The 24,927-nt window shown below is 33.5% G+C and overlaps 3 protein-coding genes across 5 annotated transcripts; 2 read left to right on the plus strand and 1 right to left on the minus strand.

The window, feature by feature from the left end:
• Positions 1-4,066: 4,066 nt before the first annotated feature.
• Positions 4,067-7,323, plus strand: LOC131603775 (F-box/FBD/LRR-repeat protein At3g14710-like). 3 transcript variants are annotated; one of them, XM_058876204.1, is made up of 5 exons: positions 4,067-4,281; positions 4,445-4,495; positions 4,813-5,826; positions 6,005-6,139; positions 6,223-7,323. In XM_058876204.1, the coding sequence occupies exons 3-5, from the start codon at positions 4,846-4,848 to the stop codon at positions 6,508-6,510; spliced, it is 1,404 nt and encodes a 467-aa protein (XP_058732187.1). In that variant the 5' UTR covers positions 4,067-4,281; positions 4,445-4,495; positions 4,813-4,845; the 3' UTR covers positions 6,511-7,323. The 3 variants fall into 3 exon arrangements, with proteins under 3 accessions (XP_058732187.1, XP_058732188.1, XP_058732189.1); XM_058876205.1 differs by having other exon boundaries at positions 4,455-4,495; XM_058876206.1 differs by having other exon boundaries at positions 6,272-6,408.
• A 4,209-nt stretch (positions 7,324-11,532) lies between these two features.
• Positions 11,533-13,464, plus strand: LOC131603777 (F-box/FBD/LRR-repeat protein At3g14710-like). Its single transcript, XM_058876207.1, has 3 exons — positions 11,533-12,478; positions 12,657-12,791; positions 12,887-13,464. Exons 1-3 carry the CDS (start codon positions 11,609-11,611, stop codon positions 13,184-13,186), a joined length of 1,305 nt encoding a protein of 434 aa, XP_058732190.1. The 5' UTR covers positions 11,533-11,608; the 3' UTR covers positions 13,187-13,464.
• Positions 13,465-17,425: 3,961 nt separating this feature from the next.
• LOC131605965 (uncharacterized mitochondrial protein AtMg00810-like) lies at positions 17,426-18,298 on the minus strand. The gene is made up of 2 exons (XM_058878251.1): positions 17,621-18,298; positions 17,426-17,515 (listed from the first exon to the last, which is right to left on the minus strand). Exons 1-2 carry the CDS (start codon positions 18,296-18,298, stop codon positions 17,426-17,428), a joined length of 768 nt encoding a protein of 255 aa, XP_058734234.1.
• Positions 18,299-24,927: the final 6,629 nt, after the last annotated feature.

Raw genomic sequence — 24,927 nt, forward strand, 5'->3', positions numbered from 1 at the left:
TGAGTTTAGCGGTAAAATACCAGAGAGTTTTATTCAGTTGAAAAACATCAAGTATTTTGATTTAAGCTTCAACCATTTTGGTCAATTTGGTGTCCCTTTGTTCTTAGCTGAGTTTACCAAAATGAAGGAAGTTTATTTAAGCGGGAATAAACTCTCCGGTGAGATTCCCGAAATATGGGAAAAACTTGATCATCTTGAAAAAGTAGGGTTTTCTAATATGGGTTTGGTAAGAGTTTCAAGTATGTATGAGAAAAACAGAACAATATTATAGTTTAACTATAAGAAATCACAATATTAATGTCCAATTGATATTTTTAATATAATTGTATTTCTAGTCAACCAAATACTCCAAGCCACTACAAAAGAGATAATCCCAAACAACTTAATCGAAAACCTTTTCAAAATCAACTTTTAAACTAAAAGTTTGAATCATCCATTACCTTTTAATAAAAATTCTTGCTCCCAAAAAACATCAATAACAACTATGTTATCAAAGATGATATTGTCCCTATCTTGCTTCTTACCCAAAACATTTCAAAATACTGTGTGGATGGAATATTTCTTCACATGTCTCACTTCAAATAAAACCCATTAGTAGAACTTCCATATGGAAGAATGATCACAAAAATCCTAACTGCCTTCGACATTGATATCCAGGGAGAAGAAGCAAGTTCATCCAACAATAGAATTGACCACACTACCCTCATAGATATGATGGTTCATATAAAGAATGAAGAATAGAGGGACGACTCGATAATTGAGAAAGAACATCTAGAAGAAATAAAAGGCACATAAATCAACCAAGTCTTGGAAATCTACCAGAGTTTAGAAAAAGACGTGAAAGAGATCAAGAAAATCATCTCAAAGATGATGATACTCACTTATGTGTATAATTGTTTTTAAATTTCTTATTATTTCCTGCTTTCTGCTTTCTATACTATTTCAATTCTGTAATTTTTCTTTTGTACTTTGAATTGTTAGAAAATTTTAATTAATAAAAGTATGTTATTTTTCCTAAATGTTTATTTTTTAAATATGTTTCTATATTTAAATTATCGCAATGTTTCTCTACCCACATTTTTTATTTTGACAAAGGGGGAAAAGTATATTCTCAAGGGGAGTAGAGTATACTTTCTACTTATTTGAGGGGGAGTTTATCACTCGAAAACATATATCAAATGTTTCTATTACCACCTCCCCAATAGATATGTTATCATCATCAAAAAGAGGGAGAATGTGGAACCATGTTTTGCAGGTTATTAATCAAGGAAACTATCGAAGATGAACACATTTTTTATGATGACAACTAGTCTTTGATAACAACAACTAAAGTCAAGTATAAAGCGGTTAAAGATGCAATCAGATCAATAGGGTTTGATAAGCTTTGATCCGCTGATGATGGCATCTAAATAGAATACAACTCAAGCCTCATCTCAAATTAAAGCACAAGCAAGTGTCTACCAGATTGAAATATCAGACAAGACTTGAAGTGTATGGAAGCTCGCTCTAACACATCTGAGTGAATAATATTGTAAAATCATAAGGGCTTTCTCGTAAAGATGTACGACTAATCACACACACACACACAAAAATAACCTTTTAAACTTATTTTTCTCAAAAAAATATTTCTAAAAATGTCTTGAAGTCGTGCCAGACGATTTGGGAGTTGTCATAAATGTTTTGGATGATTTTTTGTTCTTGCCAATCGATTTGAACTTTACCCAATAATTGGGTTAGTGCGAAAATGCTCACTAAATGTTCAGGATATATCTTAATGAAGGGTAACAGGTATATATCTTCTCTTTCCTTTTAAAACTTTCTAATCGATTATTTTTAGGTCAATCGATTGGCTCATCAACTGTGGCCCCAAAAGTTTCCTTTTTTGGGCTAACGTCTAACATATAAATAGAGGTCTCTTCCCACATATTTTAACATCCAGAAACGTGAGATTTCACAACTCACTCTCTCTAAAAATATCTTTTACTTTCTCTCACTTATAAATTAAGTCGTAGCACTTTCAAAAATGTCGTTTTGCAAGTGAGGCATTTGAAATAATGGAAGGGTAGTATTGTAAATGCACCATGAAATATTTGTTTCTATCTTGGTTGAATAATTTATCCATTTATAGATTATTTATTTGGGTTTGAAACTAAACCCGTTAAAAGATTTTGTTTGGGGATTTAGTTACTAAGTCACCGGTCTGTTCGAAGGCTCAGCCTGTTCAAAAGTCTTCATCTGTCCGTAATTTCAGTGTGATGTTAAAAGTTTTCTAAGGTTGAAGATAAGCCCTCTATAAAATCTTCTAGGTTCGTGAGCTAAGCCCAATTAAAAGTTACTTAGGTTCAAGATCATCTCGTGTAAAATCTTGTTCTGAAGCTTGAAGACTAACTACTCCAAGTTTATGTTTGGAAAGAAGACTGACCGCTTCGATCCATCATTTGGAAGAAAGACTCACCACTTCACTCATTGTCTGTTGTTTGGTTGGAAGTTATCCACAAGATTTTTTTTTCATATAAAGGGGTTCAAAAATTAACCTACTAAAAACTTTTAAGTTTATTGGCTCTCAAGAACAAATCTTTGGGAGAGGATCAAGCCTTTTTTCTTTAGAATAAACCTCTATAATTTTTCGTGTAATTATCTCTCTATCCCTTAAAATTTTTATTTACATTTTACTTTTCGTTGCTTACTGCTAAAAATCTTTCAAAAATATTTTCAAACTTTGAAATTCATCCTAGAAGTTTTTCAAATTCAATTTTTTTTTAAACACACAATTCAGCCTCCTCTTATGTGTGGCGTCATACGTCCAACACTAGGGACACCATCTGCTCCAGTAGTAACTAATGAGGAATTATCCCTCCTCTTTATTATCACAAATTTCTCCTTACAACCTTTGAAGTGGTTTGAATGATGCTTGAATAAGACTTTCCTATGCAAGTCGGTAAAGATTACCCAACTCTAGAGAACAAATGTCTTAGAACACTAAAAAAAGAAAAACATTTTAATGGTAGGTTAAACCTGTAACCACTGACATATGATCTCAAATTCTCTAATCTAGCTTCAGTTATTAGGTGTGATTTGGGAGTGAGTCAAGTTAAGCACCGTAAGAACCTGTTGGTAGGATTTCCAAAATATTTATGTGAGGAATGATAATGATTAAATTCATTTAATGAAACATTTGGAATACAAATTATTAAAATGGTGCAATGGTTTGACTTTGAATTAAAACCTAAAGTGTCATGGGTTTGATACTTTGTTTGGATACATTTTGAAATTTATATGTTACTTTAGCAAATAAATGGCAAAAAAATAATTCCTTGGTGCAAGTAATTTATTTTAAATAATAATGCATTATTTCTGGAGAAAATAATTTAGTAAAAATTAAATTTAAAAAATCATGAATTTGAATTTATGGTGCATGCATTAGTAACATAAAATGATGTAAATAAAATGTTAAAAACATCTATGACATGTTTCAATTGTATATTTTTATTTGTGCAAGAATTTATTATATTTAAAATGATTGATCACATATTATACATGTATGATCATAATACGAAATTATTATTTCCTACTCATTTTAATATTAAAAGTAATTTGTTAATATTATATATTTTTTTAATTTTACTAAAATTTTATTTTTATATTAAATTTCAATTTGTGTATTTTAAATTATATGTTATATAAAAAATTATTATCATATACTAAAAAAAGTGAAATAAAATAAAATTTAGAATTTATTTAGATAATATCTCAATCCACGTTATAATAGTCTAGGTAACTGACGAAATTTCATTTTTGTCCCTCGCTTTCCTAGGTGCATCTAGCGAAGTAATTTTTTTTAATTTTAGTTGGTTTATTCCGTAGACAATATCTTAATTTTTTAATTTTTTTTATTGGTTTATCACCACCGATTTAGTCTGGTTTGGAGATCAATTCTGGCATCAATTGATTATGTGATTCTCCCTCAGTGTCAATCACCAATATTGTGAGATTCTCTTTGTTTATCCCATCTCTTTCATTAAACATTACTACTATATTAAAAAAAATTGATAAAACTATCTTATTTATTTATTTATCTTCTCTCTCTTCCCTCTTGTTCACATCCAAACCTTAATCCTAACCGTAACCCATCTACCGCCGCTGCCTGTCGTACCCATCTTAAAACCTCTTCTCCTTTGTAGTGACCATCTCATGTTCATCTTCTGTGTCACTATGTTTTCCATTTTCAATTCGCTTCCGTTGATTTTTTATTCTTTCATATTCTGCTTCATTTACAAAAAGGTAATTATTTTTTTCTTTTTTATATTTATTTGTCTTCACTATCTTTGTTTTGAAACACACCAAGTTTAAAGATTTTATATTTCTTCATCTTTTCTATGCATTGTTAACATATTTTAATATTATTTTTTCAACTGATTTCCATTTGTTATTGAAATGGTTGTAGCATTGTGTAGGTTATTGATCTAAAAGGTTGCTGAGTCTTGTGACCTAAGAGGTAAATTATATTTGACTATTAGTTATATTTATTTTGTGGAAAATATTATGCAGTAATTTAATGTATTAGTAGACTGATTTTATCATGTGATTGTTTTAGTTTTACCTAATCTTGAAATGGACTTCTTAGTATACTACTTCTTTGTCAGTTCATTTAATTAATTTATTTGTAATGTGTTATATAACTTCGAATGTGAAATTTAATTTGTATATGTATGGCATGGTTCTTGACTAATAGTGGATTTTGTTCAAGTAAGAAATTAATGGATTCAGTTTGTATTCTTTGCTTTGATACTTGATAGTATTTTATTAATGCAGAAAACTAGTTCTATTACAACTGTTATTGAGACGATGGAGTTTGTTGGTTCCTCAACTCATAAGAAGCATAAGAAGTATAAGAAGCATAAGAAGCATAAGGCAAAAGATGATATAATCAGCGATCTACCGGAATCAGTTATAAATTACATTCTCTCGTTTCTCCCCACAAAAGATGCTGTTCGTACAAGTGTGTTGTCTAAAAGATGGATAGAGAAGTGGACATTAATCACCAATGTGGAGTTAGACGATAGTGTCTTCTATTCTTCCAAGAAGAAATCTGAGCGGAAAACACTCCAACAGTGCTTTATAAACTTTGTCAATAGAGTTCTTCTGCTTACCGGAAGTCATAGTGTGGAAAGTTTTTCTCTTGCCATTGCTAACAATTATGATCCATCTGTTCTAAATACCTTGATCACTTGCATCTTGAAGAAAAGGGTAAAAAAACTTTCTATCTCTTTGAGTAAAGAACTCACCTTCTCTACTCTTACAACTTACTACCTTTACAATCATGCCACTTGTTTAGAAGAATTGGTGCTCACGATCAAGACTTATTATTCTGCAATCAAAATCCCTCTCTATAAGATTTCTGGTGTTTTTCTTTTTACAAGTCTAAAACTTCTCAAGCTGTATGGAGTTACATTTACAATTGACAAATCTCAGCAGATTATTTTTTCAGTATTGAAAAAGTTTGAGTCACAAAACTGTTTATGGTTAAGCGCGGGTGTGGCTGATGTCACTTTAGAACTAAAAGCACCTCTACTTGAAAGTGTTTACATAATGCAAAACCGTGTGCCACTAACTAGTGAGCTGCCCTGCAAAATCAAATTTTCTGATTCACGTCTGAAAGAATTCACTTATGAAGGTGATGGTATGACAAAAGATATTGTTCTGTCTGATCCACCTTCAGCTTGCAATGCTACTTTTACCAACAATTTTTCTAGCGTTCAAGAAACTGAAACACGTGTCTCTCCTCTTCTCGAGCAATTTAGTCAAGTGAAGAGGATCAAATTGCAGGTATATGAGATAAGTTCTTATGATTTCCTAACTTACTTACAAATACACATGAGTTTTATTACATTGTTAATGCACTTCAAATCCATAAATAATTATGTTTAATGAAACATCATTAACCACATAACAAAAGATGAACAATGTATAATGTGTGCCTGTTTCTGTAATGTTTGTCATTCAGTTTTATACAGAACCAAATGTAGCTATTCTGCCTAAATTTGCAATGTTGAGCTATTTGGAGCTTGGCTTTGTTGATATTAAATTTTTGTTGGGATTATTTCAAAACTCTCCTGCTCTCAATACTCTACTTTTCAAGGTTGGTAGTTAATTTTTTATTTGATTTTACTAAATTTTAACCTTTATATCTTATTTAGACTTTGTTTGATTATAAATCATTAGGGATTATTGGAATCCGACCATGAGCTTCTTAACTCTGCTGCTGTGCCAGATTGTTTGACATCGAGTCTCCAAGTTGTGAAATTTGGAGATGTTCATGGAGACGAGTACGAGCTTTTATTAGCTAAATATTTAATGGAAAATGGTACAGTGCTTGAAAGGATGTGTTTCTCCGTTTCTTATGTATGTTTGGGTAAGCGTAAGGTCATTGAAGAATTTAAGGAGAAGCTGTACTCATTTAAGAAAGGAATCTCTTTTGCCATACTTGAATTTTCATATGATTATTGCTAGTTTGTAGAAACAAGTGGTGCTTGTCTACAATGTTTCTTTTGTTTGTTGTATATATAATGCCAAGATGCGTACAATATGTTTTTTTGGATACAGCATATGATGTTGCTTGCAAGTAATTGTCTACAATTGGTGGTGACTATACTTTTGGCTATAAAATTGTTTTGTATATTAGCAGCAATTAGCAAGTCTGTCTATATTTATCTGTTCTAGAAAGAAAAAGAAAAAGTAACTAGTGGTGTCTAGTGGTGTCTGTTACATGGATGAAAAGGACAAACAAGTTGCCATGTAGTCTTTGAACTAATTAGCAACACAAAAATTTATCATCTGTTTGGTCCCTCGGCTACTGCCATTTATAACACATTTTATCTTCATTTGTTTTCCTTATTTTTTTTACGGTTAGTAATTTCCATTATTTATTATTGGGTATTTTGGAAGAAATAAAGTGTAAAGAGAATGAAAAGAATGAAGTAGATATGATGAATTAGAATGAAATAAACAAATGATATTGGTGAGAAGTGAGAACAAAAATGGTACTCAAATTACAAGTGCATAATCACCCGAACCACATACTAAAGCTTATGTGACTAGCTAACTCAGGTCGGTCCTTGAGATATTTTCTCCTGATAAATGATGCAGCTTCAGTAGCAAGGGCCTCCTCCACAAGTGCAATGCAGCATCCTCTAAACCCAGCACCACTGAAATGTGCTCTCAATACACCAGGAGCTCTCAGTTGAATCAGTGGTTCAGGACCTTGGCAGACACATAATTTCACATGATCATCAATATTCAATGAAAGATTTAGGGAGCAACAAAGAAAGAAAGATTAAATCATGAATAAAGTGCTTCAAAGTAGTATACGGAACAACACAATCCAACACTTCTTTACGTGTAAGTAACTAGTAGTTTCTGTAACATGGATGAAAAGGACAAACAAGTTACCATGTAACATGTTTATTTCTAATATAAGAATTCGGCTGAGCTCACTAGGTAACAAATACAGTAGTCTTAGAACTAATTAGCATCACAAAAATTTGGTAAAGTCAATTAAAAATTAAGAAACACGTTTCGTCATGCTATACGCTTATATAAATGACATCCGAGTCGATCATGGAATTTTAAGCTAAAGAGAAGTGCAACCAGAAATTGGAAAGTTGAAATCTTTGAAATCTATGTAAGAAACATGTTTTTTCACCCCAAGTTCATCAACTCACTTTCATGTTAGAGGGACAAGAAGATGAAATTTCCGAATATATTAATAAAGAACGTCGTGGTTAAGGTTATCCCAGAAGCAATAATGAGAATTCCTAAATCTTTTAAACTTCCTGTTTCCCAGCCTCAATTCCTGAGTTACACATTAAAGTAACTACATTAAATCACATGAGCAGAGTAGAATACAAACTTGCCAATGAAGCTAAGATTTATGGAAGCGCATGAGGAATTTGTTATTTGAGGGTGCAGTCTAGATTTTATTATCCTCAAAGATCACAAACTCCAAGTTTTGCCTGATGTTGTAGAAATAATCGAGCTTCAAGGGCTTTGTTAACACATCTGCAAGTTGATTCTCAAATATCGCAAACTCTAAGTTTGTTTGTTTATAAAAAAAGTGGTGGCAGTGAAGATGGTGTTTTTTTGGGTGAAAATGTTCAAAATGGCTTCACTTAACTAACATTTAACTAACATTCGATATTTCTATATAGGCTAGGAGAGAACTTTTGTATTATTACAAGTCATTAGATACATTTGACTTCTACAAAGTCAAACTATGTTTCTACATTATTCTTAGTTACTCCTTAAACATTTCTTTTGTTGTTTTTGTTGGCACTAACAATTCCATTAAAGTTTAATATTTCTGCTGTAAGTCATTTCTAACTGCCAATTGAAATTTTACTCCTTAAACATTAGTTGAATGTTACTCCTTAAACATTAGTAATTCCTTGACCAACTGAAAAAAAATAAACATACAGATATTCTAAATTTAACAATAGTTTAATATTGCTTTGACTTTTTGCAACAAATTTTCTTCAAACTGCCAATTCGAGCCATCCATTAACCTCAGCAATTAAATTAACTCCTCAGATTATGTACAATGGTTTATGGATTCAACATCCTAATTTTTCACTTTTTACCCTCCACATCATCTTCTCTCTCTTCCACCTAATAATTCAACACTCATTCAACTTTTACTCACTACAATGATTTTTGTTTAATAAAATTCAACACCCTACCCCACCACTTTTATTTCATATTCATATTTTCTTTTATGTTTTTGTTTTTGTGATTATATATTAATAACAATTATTTATTGAAATTAAATTAAAATAATTAAGAGTTAAATAAATTTTTTTCTAATTTAATAACTTATTTGAATTTTATTTTTCTAATTTTATATTTTTGTAGAATTTTGGGTGTTAAAAGGTTATTATTGGGATCTATTTTACTAAAAAGATTGTTAGTGCTACTGCTACAAACAAGATTTTACTTGAGGCTAAATAGAAAAATTAGAGAGAGAAATCTCAATTTAGTGTTCAAATCTAATAAACCAAGTCTCTATTTATAGAGGGAAAAAAATAATAAATTTTGATGAAAATAAAAATAAATAAATAATTGACTTAAAATAAAATAATTAATTTTAAATAATTAAAGTGAGATAAAAATTTAAACAATTACAACAACCAATAAGATTTTGCAAAGTATTATATTGGCCCCCACTTCCTCTTCATTCAACCTGTTATATTTTCAACACAAATTAATTCACATCATTTTCAACACTCCATTGCAACTATTCAACTATTGAATAATTTTTTCAACACCTCCATTGTACATAGTCTCATGACTAGAACATAGTTAATGAACTCTTATGACATTGAATATGTCCATCTCCATCTTGTTCTCTTAATTCAATGAGATTGTACCTGCGGCAATATGCATATGATTCCATGTTGTCAATGCAATTTTAATGAAACTTAAATAGGTAATGCCCCATTCAATGCCAATATTTGTTGTGTATTTATTGCCTTTGTAATTACATTTCTTTAATTGATACTTAAGAAACCCAACAATATTCGTCAAGACATCAACTGAAGCAGCCTCCACAACATGTTGAAATGTCTCTTTGAACTGGTCTTGTATATAGTTATAACTAATGTTTCAATAGGCAGCAATTCATTTGAGATCTTAGAACACATGTTCAGCATTCAACGTTGTTGCAATTACCATATTTTTGATTGACATTGTCCATCAAATTGTGTTATGCGTTATGATCACAACTTCATAAATGATTTTCATAATTCATAAATGTAGGTTTCCCCTAATGGACCAAACTTCATTGACAGCTGCTAAGAGAGCACGAGCACGGAGATTTTTACTACAAAAATAAAAAAACAAGCTATATGTCTCAAGACTATATCTCAAGCGTCAACTTCCATGAATATCAATATCGAATCACCAGGCCAACTGCTCTTTTTATTTATGCTGTGGATCATACCATGCTGACACAAACTACCAATGTGATAAGAAGGCCTCTTGTTGATATTACACCATCCATGATTAACCAAAAAACCATAGATCAAGTGGTTGCTGAAGGACGAACACCAAGTGCCATGTTTGAAGGATCACAACCTCAGGAGAACTATCATGGTTTTAGGGGCCAAAAAAAGTATTCGACTGTTCAAAATCTTGGGACAACTTTATTGGAAAAAATTTCGACAAATGGCAATGACGACATCCCTGCTAATATTTTACAATGCAAACGAGGCCGTGGCCGCCCTAAAAAGCTTCCCAATGATGTCAATACTACACTTTACCAACAAGGAAAGTTTGAAGTTGGATCTTCTTCAAATAACAATATGTAAGTTGGTGTTGTTATCGTATAATTGAAAATGTGAATGCATAACTATTTCTCCGTACAGTGCCTAACTTAATTCTCTTACTCTATTTGTCATGTTTCATTAATCTTGTCATAGTCTAAGCCAACATGAACAATTATACTAAACAAAATTTTATCTGCTTGCAATTAATTGGCTCAGTTGTGCTTATTCATCTACTTGCATATCAAAGAACACTAAACAAAATTTTACCATTTACTTGTAATACAACTATTTGGGCCGGTTTATTTGAGATCTACTTGGGAACCGACCCAACAGAATCTGATCAATGAACTTATCGAAATGCTACTCAATCTAAAAGTGAATAATTTTTTTTGTCCGATACCCAACCACAGAATCAAAATAAGTATCTAATTTCATCCAAATTCTAGTCAACAACCACCGACACAAATTTCGGTCTTCGGTCATCTATTTGCAGAGTATAATAGAAACACTAAACAAATGATATGATGAGAGGATTCAAATCTAAATTAAATATATTAGTGCAAATGTCATAAAAATATTCTATCATTTCATGTGTTTCACATCATATTTATATTATATTCAAATTATAAAAACATTATTTAAAAAAATTAAAACTTTATTTGAAACAGTTTTGAAATTTAATAAAATTGAAATAATAAATTAATCTTAGAATAATTTTATAAGTTATTAATAAATTTAATTTATTATAAGTAACTTTTTTTTAATCTATATAATTTATTCAACATAAATTTTCTATTTAAAAATTGAACTGAAATAGTATAATTTTTATTTTATAAAATAGTTAAAATGATTCGGTTCATATATCGAGAGGCGAGTAATGGATTCGTGATGAAGAAGCTTTTAGGCTATAAGTAAATCTGTCAGCTCTATGAATCTCCCATAAACTAGCTTACATAACCATCAAGCTCTACTTGCAATGAGATAGAGTAACTGCGGAAAGTGTTTAGGCCAGTGTAGAAAAATTACAGAAAACTTGCAAAGTAAAAAAGCTCAACGATAAACAAGGTGAGTATCATCCTTTCATAAACATTTTTAAGATTGCATGTTTCTACTAAAGTCATTAGGGTTAGATTCAGTTTTTATTCTTTTCTTTGATCCTTGAAAGTGTTTTTAAAATGCAGAAAAATAGTTCTAGAGAAACTGTTGAGATGGAGTCGGTTGTTGGTTCATCAACTCATAAGAAGCATAAGGCAAAAGATGATATAATAAGCGATCTACCGGAATCAGTTATGACTCACATTCTCTCGTTTCTCCCCACAAAAGATGCTGTTCGTACAAGTGTGTTATCTAAAACATGGATTGAAAAGTGGACATTCATCACCAAGGTGAAATTGGATGATAGGGTCTTCTATTCTTCCAAGAAGAAGAAATCTGAGCGGAAAACACTCCAACAGTGCTTTATAAACTTTGTCAATAGAGTTCTTCTTCTTACCGGAAGTCACATTGTGGAAAGTTTTTATCTTGCCATTGCTAACAATTATGATCCATCTGTTCTAAATACCTTCATCACTTGCATCTTGAAGAAAAGGGTAAAGAAACTTTCTATCTATTCGCGTGAAGGACTCACCTTCTCCGCTCTTACATCTCACTACCTTTTCAATCATGCCACTTGTTTAGAAGACTTGGTGCTCAATGCATATTGTTTTTCTCCTATCAAAATCCCTATCTATAAGATTTCTGGTGTTTTTCTTTTTACAAGTCTAAAACTTCTCAAGCTGTATCGAGTAATATTTACAATTGATAAATCTCAGCGGATTATTTTTTCAGTATTGGAAAAGTTTGAGTCACAAGACTGTTTATGGTTAAGTGCGGGTGCGGCTGATGTCACTTTAGAACTAAAAGCACCTCTGCTTGAAAGTGTTTACATAGTACACAATACCATAACTAGTGAGCCGCCCTGCAAAATCAAACTTTCTGATTCACGTCTGAAAGAATTCACTTATGGCGGTGATGGTATGTCACAAGCTATTGTTCTGTCTGATCCACCTTCAGCTTGCCATGCTACTTTTACCATCACTTTGTGGTGCGATCAAGTAACTGAATCATGTGTCTCTCCCCTTCTCAAGCAATTTACTCAAGTGAAGAGGATCAAATTTATGGTATATGAGATAAGTTCTTTTCATTTACTAACTTACATACAAATACACATGAGTTTTATTACATTGTTAATGCACTTCAAATCCATAAATAATTATGTTTAATGAAATATCATTAACCACATAAAAAAAGATAAACCAAGTATAATGTGTGCCTGTTTCTCCAATTTTTGTCATCCAGTTTCTGGAAGAACCAATTCTGGATCTTCTACCTAGATTTGCAATGTTGAGCGATTTGGAGCTTGACTTTGTTAGTGTTGAAGTTTTGTTGGGCTTAATTCAAAAGTCTCCTGCTCTCAATACTCTACTTATCAAGGTTAGTAATTACTAGTAGTTTTTTTATTATATTTTATTATACTTTAACCTTTATATGTTGTCTTATTTAGAGTTTGTTTGATTACAAATCATTAGGGAATATTGGAATTCAACCATGAGCTTCTTAACCCTGCTGCTGTGCCAAATTGTTTGACATCCACTCTCCAAGTTGTGAAATTTGGATGTGTCCGTGGAAACGAGAATGAGCTTTTATTAGCTAAATATTTAATGGAAAATGGTACAGTGCTTGAGAGGATGAGTTTCTCCCTTGCTCGTGCAGAGTTGGTTAAATCTAAGGTCATCGAAGAATTTAAGGAGAAGCTGTACTCATTTAAGAAAGGAATCTCTTTTGCCATACTTGAATTTTCATATGAATTTTCATATGATTATTACTAGTTTGTAGAAACAAGTTGTTCTTGTCTACAATGGTTCTTTTGCTTGTTGTTTATATAATGCTAAGATGCCTACAATATGTTTCTTTTGGATACAGCATATGATGTTGCTTGCAATTCATTGTCTACAAATGGTGGTGACTATACTTTTGGCTGTAAGATTGGTTTGTATATTAGCAGCAACTAGCAAGTTTGTCTTTATTTTCTGTTCTAGAAGGACAAACAATTTACCATGTAACATGTTTATTTCTGATATAAGAATTCGACTATGTAACCTTTGAACTAATTAGCATCAAAAAAATTTAGTCAATTAAAAATTAAGAAATTTAATTAGGCTATACGCCTATATAGATTACATCGGAGTCAACCATGGAATTTTCAGCTAAAAAGAAGTGCAACTAGAAATTGGAAAGTTGAAATCTATACAAGAAACATGTATTTCCACCCCTTTTGATTACTTGTACTCAATTGCTTTCATTTTAGTGGGACAAGAAGATGAAATTTTAGGATATATCAACAAAGAACGCTGTGCTTAAGGTTCTTACCACATTCATAATTTTGAATGGAACTTCATTCAGAAGCAGCAATGAGAATTTCAAAATCATTTAAACTAACATTTCATCATGTTAATTATTCAAAATAAATAAAATGTTATCCAAACTTGCAGAGAGCAACCACAAACCACAAAAATCCACCAAATCATTTCCATCAAATTGCACCATTTCTTGGGAACTCTCGGCCAAAACAACCCACCAAAAAACTCTTCCAAACAATAATTACTAAGAAACCACCACAAAATAGCCTTATAACAATCAGGCTATGAAGAGGCTTTATGATACTGAAATGCAGGATAACTTATCAAATGCCTTTGTTTTTGTTGTGATGAACAATTTGAATTGTGGCATATTTTTTCTAATAAACAACTTCATATGTTGTTAATCATAGAGGAATTTGATTCTGGTGACACTAATAATATTTAAATAGTAGCCAATGACTTTCAAAATATATGCACTTTTCCATGTCCAACATTTCAGGTTTTACTTCCAAGAAAACAATCAAATTGTGGTGAGAGATAGAAGGTCAAATTGCGGTGGAATAGAGACATGTTTGCCAATTATAACGACGCGTGCTTGCACGGTGAAAGGTGGGGATGGCCGAAAAATTCATTGTGAAGGACTTTGGCTGCTTGTATTATTGCAGATGCAAGGCCTTTCAAGAAAGTAACTTTTGGCCAGTCTAAACTTGATTATTTAGGCCATATCATTTCAGCTCAAGGTTAGGCAGCAGGCCCTTAAAAGATTGAAGCGATGCTTACTTGGCCAACACCCAAAGATCTCAAGTCCCTAAGAGGCTTCTTGGTTTTAATGGGGTATTATCGCAAATTTGTGAAGAATTATGGTAAGTTAGCAAGGCCTCTAACCGAATTCCTCAATAAGATAATTTTCATTTGGATGAGGAGGCGCATAGTACATTTTCTGTTTTGAAGACAATAATGACCGAATTGTCGGTGCTCACGGTTCAAGATTTCAGTTTTCCATATGTGATAGAAACAAATGCTTATAACAAAGGTTTATGTGTTGTTTTAATGCAGAATGTTCGACCGGTGTCTTTCTTGAGTCAACCATTGTCAGATCGTGCTCAACGGAAGTCCGTTTATGAAAGAGAAGTGATGACCATTGTGATGGTAATACAAAAATGGCATAATTGCTTGATGGGGCAACATTTAATTGTGAAAACAAACTAAAATGCTTTAAGTTTTTTATGGATCAACATGTTTTGGGAGATGATCATTTTTCTGAAAGCCCTTTTAGTTCTACTAAACTTTTCTCGTTGTGAAGTAACTGCGCTATGAAACATTTATCTATTTCGTGTGTTTGGTGTATTTATCTCAACTGGTGTAGTTGGGTTATTGTGGACTTATTGTTATCTTCCTTTGCAGAGTAGCAAACTTGTATTGTAAATAAAATTTCAGTGTGAGTCTAGCATAGTCGGTGATGTGAGAACCCAGTGTTGCGAGCCAAGAAGACCCTAATATCAAATTTGTTCTAGTCATAAGGAGCAAGAAATATGGAACCACGATATCATTCCCTTGGATATGAGCATGGAGTTATTTCATCGTGCCTTCAACTTTTAGGCTCTATATATTTCCTACCAGTATTTTGAAGTAAGGCGTCATTTCATTGAGTAATTTATAAATTCAACAATTTATGGTTGAAGGTACGTATTCTAAGTTCCTCCGTCAATTAGAATATGCACATGGATTTTGGCCATTTGACTGCAGAATCGCAACGTACCTACACCATTGTTCCATTTCATGGCATTCAATGAAAGGCGGTGTTGGTCTTCGACAATGGTTTGGTCTTCAAGGTTTTGTTCAGGGAGTTCGGTTCAAATTTCTCCTCCCTCCCACCGCTTAAATAAAGCATCATTAATCATCAATTTTGACAGTGGTGAATGTAAGAGAACTTTTCTTCACAAAAGTAACCTGCATCAATATGCATATGATTCCATGTTGTCAATGCAATTTTAACGAAACTTAAATAGGTAATGCCCCATTCAATGCCAATGTTTGTTGTGTATTTACTGCCTTTGTTATTACATTTCTTTAATTGATACTTAAGAAACCCAACAATATTAGTCAAGACATCAACTGAAGCAACCTCCACAACATGTTGAAATGTCTCCTTGAACTGGTCTTATATACAGTTATAACTAATGTTTCAATAGGCAGCAATTCAGTTGAGATCTTTGAACACAAGTTCAGCATTCAACGTTGTTGTAATTACCAATTCAGTTATAACTAATGTGTTGCTTTGTGAAAAGTGATTACTAACATTTGGATGCTAAGTGTTGTATATTGTAAGGACTTATAGTCATAGAAACCGTTGGCGGAAAGCCAAAGAGATCGACGGAATTACGGAAATGCCTCTAAAGTTATTGTTATTGTGAAATGTGAATTATATTAGGAAAAGAAAAGATCTCATCATAGAGCCAATTAATATGTTTGGTGTCTTAGCCAAGAAAAAGGGAAGATTGTTGTCTATGGTTTTTGATTACTTATTTATTCTAAGCTAGCTACTTGCAGATTAAATATAAAATTATCAATTATGTAAATGTTCTTCTGAACTTTGTTCAGAAGCTTGCTTATAATTCTGTTATTTGTGTAAGTTTCCATAGATTTTAGTTAATTTCGGCACATATAAGCAACTCTGCTTGAAAGTGTTTACATAATACAGGACTGTAGGCCACTAACTCGTGAGCCACGTCGCTGCAAAATCAAATTTTCTGATTCACGTATGAAAGAATTCACTTATCACAGTGATGGTATGTCAAAAGCTATTGTTCTGTCTGATCCACCTTCAGCTTGCCATGCTACTTTTAACATCATTTTGTCTAGCGTTCAAGAAACTGAATCATGTGTCTCTCCTCTTCTCAAGCAATTTAGTCAAGTGAAGAGGATCAAATTATATGAGATAAGTTACTTACAAATACATTTGGTGCCTCCTATGACAAAACTATTTATTCAATAGGGAGATTGTGGTTATGAGCTTGTCAAAAGATGTTATATTTGATGACTATAAGACAAAAATTAGCCAAGTTAAGTGTCAAACCTGATACATTTGGTATATACAAAGAAAAAAAACATTGCTACTATTGTATATTGTGTAATTGTTTTTTTAGCATATATGTCCCAAATGCTCCTCTTATATACATTTTTCGCCAAAAAAAAATGTGTAGGCTCACCTCATATGTGAGATAAATATAATAGCCTAAGTTGCAGCCGTGTACCATTAAAAAAAGCTGCATATTTGTGATATTCAATTTGATCTAAATAGGGAATTGCTGTTTGTGACCTGGTGTGTTTGTGTGTGATCTACCTGGTGATACCATGCTCCCATGAGAAATGTAACATGATAATATTCTGAATGTCAAAGCAAATTTGGAAGTAAGATCATATGAATTGATTTAGAATAATGATAAGTGTTAGTAATACTCTTTTTCCCTAGTCTACCTTGGAGTTGTTGCTGTTAACAATAGTAAACGTATATAAACATAAACATAGAGAATGAGAAAGACCCTGTGAATTAGGGTTACAATAGAATAAACAAAAACTGGGGAATAAGGGTTACTCCAGAGTATAAATACTAAATACTAGAAAAGACTAAACTACCCTTATAAAGATACAATAAAACAATATAATATTAATATTAATAATAATAACTACTAACATATCCCCTCAAACTCAAGATGCATTAGCAGAGAGCATCGAGAGTTTGTCAATCAAAAACCGAAAACGTTTAATGGAATACGTCTTCGTAAACAAATCATCAATCTGCAAAATGGAGGAGACAAACAATAGAGTAATTGTCCCATGCTAAAGATGATGACGAGTTAAGTGACAATCAATCTCAATGTGTTTGGTACGTTCATGAAAGACCGAGTTATGGGCAATTTGAGTTGCACTTTTGTTATCACAATACATATGAGTTGGTTCAGAAAGAGTGATGCCCATATCAGAAAGTAACCAACGCAACCAAACTATTTCTGTAGTGGTGGATGCCATAGCACGATACTCAGCTTCTGTAGAAGAACGAGAGATAATATCTTGTTTCTTACTCTGCCAAGAAATAAAAGAATCTCCAAGAAAGACACAAAAGTCAGTGGTAGACTTACGATCCGTAGGGTCACCAGCCCAATCCGCATCAAAATAAGCACGAAGTTCCAATGAGGATGATGAGGGAAAGAGAAGGCTCTGAAACTGGGTTCCCCGAAGATAACGACATATGCGAAGAACAGCTGCCCAATGCACTGTAGTAGGAGAGATAACAAACTGACTAACAACATGAACAGCATAAGCAATATCTGGTCTAGTAATCGTAAGGTACACTAGGCTGCCAACTAAAGTACGATATAAGGTGGGATCTGGCAGAGGAACACCATCAGATGAAGCATATTTCACATTTAACTCAAGAGGACTATCTGCTATTATAGTATCAGAAAGATGAGTTTGTTCAAGAATGCTGGCAATATACTTGGATTGAGAGAGAAAATAGCCTCTAGGAGAGTAGGCAACTTCAATGCCCAAGAAGTAGCGCAGAGTGCCTAAGTCCTTCATCTCAAACTATTTTGCTAACTCTAATTTCAAATCATGAATTCCTTCCATATCATCACCTGTAATAATCATATCATCAACATATAGTGAGAGTAAAATACGACCATGATAAGTAGTCTTGACAAACAAAGCAGAATCATGATCACTAGAGCGAAAGCCAATAGATGTAATCACAGTGGTAAACTTCTCAAACCATACTCGTGGAGCTTGTTTCAAACCATACAATGCCTTTTTCAACTTACACACTTTCCCTTGATTATGAGAAATACCTTGTGGGGGTACCATATAAACTTCCTCTTGGAGATCACCAGTTAGAAATGCATTTTTAACATCCATTTGAGAAATATGCCACTGACGAACAGATGCAAGTGCAATAAGAGTGCGAATAGTAGTCATCTTAGCAACAGGAGCAAAAGTTTCTTCATAATCCATACCATATTGTTGAGAGAATCCCTTAGCAACAAGGCGTGCTTTGTAGCGCTCAACTGACCCATCAGACTTAGTTTTGATCTTGTATATCCAACGAGATCCAATAGCACGTTTTCCAGGAGGAAGAGGTACTAATTCCCAAGTATCTGTTTTGTGCAAAGCAGAAAGTTCTTCTATCATAGCCTGCTGCCAAAGAGGGTTAAGAATAGCCTCTTTATAAGAAGAGGGCTCAGACAACTGTGGATAGATGTTAGAAAAGAAGCAAAAGAAGCAGAGTAAGTAGAATAGACAAAATCAGGCAATTGAGTAGACTTACGATCACGAGGGGGATAACGGAGAGGCGGAGGATCAACAGTCGCAGGAGGTTCTTAGGTAGCCGTGGGGACAAGAGGGAAGTCAGTATCTGGAGTAGCAGTAGTATCAATCCTGCAATTCTCAACATTACAGTCACTAGAAACATTATCATTATAACCAAAAGGATCGATGTGAGTGAGTTTTGAACGGCTAGTAATAATAGAATCAGAAGAAAGAGAGTAAAAATGAATGTGTTCAAGGAAAACAACATGACGAGAAACATACAATTTCTTTGCACCAGGATCATAACAACGATAACCCTTTTGTCCATCTCCATAACCAAGAAAAACACATATAGCAGAACGAGAAGACAACTTACTACGTTCTACTTGTGGGCGAAGAACAAAACAAGTAGAACCAAACACTTTCAAAGAGGAATAATCAGGGATAGAGTTATACAATTTTTCAAAGGGAGACAAACCTAATGTGACAGACGATGGAATTCTATTAATAACATGAACAGCAGTAAGAATAGCTTCACCCCAAATTTCACTAGGAACCGAAGCAGACAACAAAAGAGAACGAGCAGTCTCAATAATGTGACGGTGTTTCCTTTCAGCAACTCCATTCTGTTGAGGTGTATCAGTACAAGATGTTTGATGAATTGTACCATCAAAAGCAAGCAATTCAGAGAATTTATTAGAGGTATATTCACCACCTAAATCACAACGGAAGCACTTTATAACAACATTATGCTGAGTCTTAACCATAGCACGAAACATACAATAAATGTCAAAAAATTCAGAACAATTTTTCATAAGATAAACCCAACAATAACGAGTATAGTCATCAATAAACGAAACATAATATCTAGATCCACCCTTAGTAAGAAGCGGTGATGGACCCCATACATCAGAGTGAATTAAGTCAAACGGTGCATATGAAATTGAAACACTTTTACTAAATGGTAAAGCTGAAAATTTAGCAAGTTTACAACCACAACAATATGAGATATCACTGGTTTGTAACTTTCCTAAAGCTCCAGTAGAAGCTAAATACTTTAATCTAGAAGCAGAGACCTTGTCCAAGACGGTAATGCCATAAATAAAAACTAGAAGACGAAGAATTCAAACGAAAAGAGGATAATAAATCAGTTGTGGAAGTAGTGGTTGAGGCTGCAGTATCTGAGACTCTCAACTCATCCAAAACATAAAGCCCCCTTGTCTATGGCCTGTCCCAATCAGCCTCCCGGAATGAGGATCCTGCACACAACAAGAAGTGGAAGAAAACATAACTGAGTAACCAGAATCACACAATTGACTAACAGAAGAAAGACTCAAAGTGAGATTAGGAATATAATAAACATCAGAAAATGAAAAGTTAGGTGTGGAGACAGAACCAATGCCTGCTAATGGCATATCAGTGCCATCAGCAGTCTTAACTGATATAGATGATGTAGTATTCAAGGACATAAACGATTTTGCATCATATGACATATGGTGTGATGCTCCAGAGTCAAGAATCCATATGGAAGAAGATATACCTGACAAACAAGAAGAGTTCGAACCTTTATTAGAGGAGGCAGACATGGCACGTGACTGAGTAGCAAGAAGCTTCTGGAGCTGCTCTGCAATATCAGGTATTTGAGAAGTAGTCTCTGATGGATATACGTGATCAAAACCATAACCAATGGTAGTAGGAGCAGCAGCAGCCACATTGGATGATGGGCTCTTGAAATTTTTCTTATTTCCTTTCAACAATCTGGGGCATTGTGCTTTCCAATGACCTTTCTCCTTACAAAAAGCACATTCATCACTACCTAACCCAATCCTACCTTGAGGTTTTCCTTTGTAAAATGGAGCAGCAAAAACAGACGAAGGAGTGGGAAGAACTCCTTTATCTGGAATCAAACTAGAGTGGAACTTGAGTCTTATTTCTTCTGCCAGCAGTTCATTAAAAACTGAATCAACATTGGGAAGAGGGTTACGATGCAAAATACCCCCACGAAGTCCCTCAAAATCATCCCTAAGCGCCATTAGAAATTGAACCAAACGCTGCTCTTCTCTTTGATCGGTGTACGCTTTGACAATTTTCAATTCAGTCGATTCCATAAGAGCCAATTGATCCCACAAATTACTCATAGCTGAATAGAATTCCTGAATAGTCATATTATTCTGTTCCAGAGCTCTAATGTCACTCTCTAGCTGGTATCGTTTTGCAAAATTAGATTAAGCATACAAACGTTTCAAATGGTCCCAAACCTCCTTAGCAGTATCATATTTTGCCAGTTGCACACCTATTGACTGGGAAACAGAATTATTGATCCAAGTAAGGATCTTAGAATTACTAACATCCCATGTTTCCAACTCTTTTGCATATTTTGCTTCATCCTTTTTATCTGTAGGTTTAACGGAGGTTCCATCAACATACTTCCACATCCTTTTTCCTTTCAAAATTTTTTCATTGCGTAACTCCAATAAGAATAATTTTCTCCATTGAGTTGAACACTAACATACTGGAGAGAATCATCTTTATCATTACTCATTGTAATTAACTATGAAATAATCAAACACCACAATTACGAAAAATATCAAATAAAATGGTCCCAAATCAAATATTGTCACGTCAATACTCCTTCTCCCAACTATCAATTTTTTTTCAATCACACCTTATGAAAACAAGTACCACTACCTTAAAGAAACAACATGAATGAATGATGACGTCAATTATATTGTATAGGAGCAGTATTAGAAAAAGCAAGTGAACATTACCAAACCATTAGTGAATTTTGGCCAACACCGTAATGCCAACTATCGGAATATTTTGCTCAAAACAGTACCGTCGACACTTCAATAATCCAATACCGGAAAAAATATATGGCCACTTTACTACCGATCCGAAATCAAACTGAGCTCTGATACCATGTTAACAATAGTAATCGTATATAAACATAGAGAATGAGAAAGACCCTGTGAATTAGGGTTACAATAGAATAAACAAAAACTGGGGAATAAGGGTTACACCAGAGTATAAATACTAAATGCTAGAAAAGACTAAATTACCCTTATAATGATACAATAAAACAATATAATATTAATATTAATAATAATAACTACTAACAGTTGCAACCTTGGCAAATTCTCATTTTATCCATCTTTTTTAGAAACCTTCAACTGAAACTGTTAATGTCAAGCTGACTTTTGTTGAAAAAGGTTTAACTTTTGACAGGTAAATCATTAAACCATGTTTTCTCCTTTGTATTTATATCCATTATTTTTGTATTGATAAATTTTTAATGAGGTACTAAGAAGATTGTTTCAGTATATCCTTTCCACATGAATTGCTAATTTGCCACAATAGCAGAGCAACATACTAGTTAATTTACCAGAGCAGCGTACTAGTTATTGTAAAAAATTTGTTTGATGCCACAATAAACATTCTAACATTTTTGTTTAATGATTTTGTTTGATTTAAATTTGCAGGGTGTGTGAATTGATTTAAAATAGAACATGGAAGAAATGATATTGGAGGAATGCATCTATAAGGAAATGGGAATATAAAACAAAGCTTAGGCAAAAAGATTTTGTAATAGTTTAATGAATGTTTATGGTTGTATATTTAGCTTTAAATAGGTTGCTTATTCTTAGTGGAATTCTTTATTATAAATAGCAAAATTGAATCTTATCCTTAATTTAATAATACTGTTATTGATAATTTAAACTTTTAAAATTACTATCTAATACTACTTTTAATCTTTAAATAAATACTATCTAATATTATTTTTAATTTATAAATAAATATTATCAAGAACAGGCAACAGTTTTAAAGAGTAAATCTGTGAATTAAAATAGATTTTAAAAACCGTGGTCTAATAAATAGGCTGCAGTTTTAAACGTGTAGCTTAATCAAAACTATGGTCAAATGAATAGGCTACAGTTTTAAACGTGTACCTTAATCAAAACCGTAGTTTAATGAATAGGCTGCGGTTTCACTGTGTCTTTCTTGTTCACTCTATCTTAGTAGTATTGATTTTCAAATTCTTTTAAAGCAATTTTGCTTTTAAATGTTTTAATTTCAATAAAATAATTATAATTTTTTGAATTTTATTAAAATTTTATTTTTATATTTTAAATTATATTTAAATGAAAAATTATTATGATAGGCTAAAAATAAGTAAAATAAAATAAAATTTAGAATTTATTTATCCTATCTCTTTCATTAAACATTATATTAAAAAAAAATGATAACACTATCTCTTATTGTGCTAAACGGGCCCTTATTTTCTAAATTACTACGTTCATCCTTAAAAATGTAAGGGATTTTCTTTGTAGATCCCTTATAGGGAGAATCTCTTGCGAAAACCCAAAATTACCCCTACTTTAGAAATGCATTTTTGAAGTTATTTTTTTTTCAGATTATTTTAGAATTCGAAAATGCATTTCCGAAATCATCAAATGGGATATTTTCGGAGATGCATTTCCGAAAACATTTTTTTCACATTTTTGGGTTATTTCGGAGATATGCAAAAATTGTTTTTTATTTTGTTTTTCTTACACTTTTTTTGTTTTTTTTCCCGTATTTTTAATTAAACAACAATAACGCTCCCATTAATGATATAAATAAAATATAACTCGAATAAAATAAGCGACATATTTATATAAAATACTAATATTATATATACAACTAATAGTGTACGAAACTGTACGTAAATGTCAAAAAATACAAACCGAATACAAAAAAGTCCAAGAAAAATAAACTGGAACCCCCCTACTGAGTATGCCTAACCCTAAAGCCCTGGGACCTCCTCTGTCTATTATATGCTGCCGCACCGCGTCACCGACCATCCTCTCCACGACTGCAACCGCCTCTGGACCGCCGTGCACGATGATACCTCGGTCCAATGCCTCCCGCCCAAGCATCTATGTCCGTGGCATATCGGCAAGAGATCCGTGGCATGATCATCCTCGCCCTGCTGGTACTCCAAGATCTCCTCATATGCTGGCCTAGGAGCTCCGGGAGTGTCGGGTGTCATCAGAGGTTGTGACACCTGATAGAACCATGTCACGTACCCCTCTACACAATGCCACTCCTGGTGGCCTTCATATGCTGATACTCCTCCAGGACCAAATGATGCGCCCAGTCCTCAAATATGGCAATGAGCTCCACTCGGCTAACTGTGTCGGGAGTAGCCTCAAACAGTGACCTCGGTATCATTTGCACACGTCCAAAATGCCGCATGCACCGCTCCAGCAGATACCTCACCATGGTGTTGGTCCCGCATGCCAACCAGCCAGAGTTTAACGCGATGCAATCAAATGGGACAACAGCAATGTAGTCACTGAATGGCGTCCAACGAATGTCATCGTGAGCTGTGCGGTCGAGGTACCCGCAGTATGGTCCCACTGTGTTGTTCCCCCTTTGGAGAACGTATCGGGCGACCCTGGGCAACGCGTCATCGTACGCAGGATCAATGGCGAAGCCGTGGATGCGGGGGAAGTAGGAGATGATACAGCCCTAAAAGACAAACACGATAATGTATTAAAAATAAATATGAACCATAAATAAATGTGTAGCAATTAAAAGGAAACATACCGTCAGGAGTGTGGCAGATCCAGTCAACTGCCTGGTCCTCCAGTTGGAGGCTTCATTCAGCTTCTGGTATAGGTATACCAGAATAGCTGACCCCTAGTTCCACTGGTGAATGGTAGTCAGGTCCATGAAGTAGCAGAGATAAGTCACGTCGACGTATGTTGCACTCTTGTCCACAAAGAGTGCAATGCCTACCAAAAACATGAACCACCACCGGAGAGCGCATGCACGGTGATACTCCATAAAAAGCCCGTTCTCCGCCTGCTCTGACTCGACCGCCGCCACTAGGTGGTTCTCATACAGCTCTCTCAAGCTGGAGA

The sequence above is a fragment of the Vicia villosa genome, linkage group LG5 (assembly GCF_029867415.1).
Source record: "Vicia villosa cultivar HV-30 ecotype Madison, WI linkage group LG5, Vvil1.0, whole genome shotgun sequence".
NCBI classification, from domain to species: Eukaryota; Viridiplantae; Streptophyta; class Magnoliopsida; order Fabales; family Fabaceae; genus Vicia; species Vicia villosa.

Excerpts from the sequence above, each read along its gene's own strand:
- LOC131603775 (XM_058876204.1), top strand. The coding sequence starts at position 4,846 with ATGGAGTTTGTTGGTTCCTCAACTCATAAGAAGCATAAGAAGTATAAG. Across the intron at positions 5,827-6,004 it reads TGAAGAGGATCAAATTGCAG|TTTTATACAGAACCAAATGT; the intron begins GTATATGAGATA and ends TTTGTCATTCAG. Across the intron at positions 6,140-6,222 it reads TCAATACTCTACTTTTCAAG|GGATTATTGGAATCCGACCA; the intron begins GTTGGTAGTTAA and ends ATAAATCATTAG.
- LOC131603777 (XM_058876207.1), top strand. The coding sequence starts at position 11,609 with ATGACTCACATTCTCTCGTTTCTCCCCACAAAAGATGCTGTTCGTACA. Across the intron at positions 12,479-12,656 it reads TGAAGAGGATCAAATTTATG|TTTCTGGAAGAACCAATTCT; the intron begins GTATATGAGATA and ends TTTGTCATCCAG. Across the intron at positions 12,792-12,886 it reads TCAATACTCTACTTATCAAG|GGAATATTGGAATTCAACCA; the intron begins GTTAGTAATTAC and ends ACAAATCATTAG.
- LOC131605965 (XM_058878251.1), bottom strand. The coding sequence starts at position 18,298 with ATGAAGGACTTAGGCACTCTGCGCTACTTCTTGGGCATTGAAGTTGCC. Across the intron at positions 17,516-17,620 it reads CTCAAATTGCCCATAACTCG|ATTGATGATTTGTTTACGAA; the intron begins GTCTTTCATGAA and ends TCCATTTTGCAG.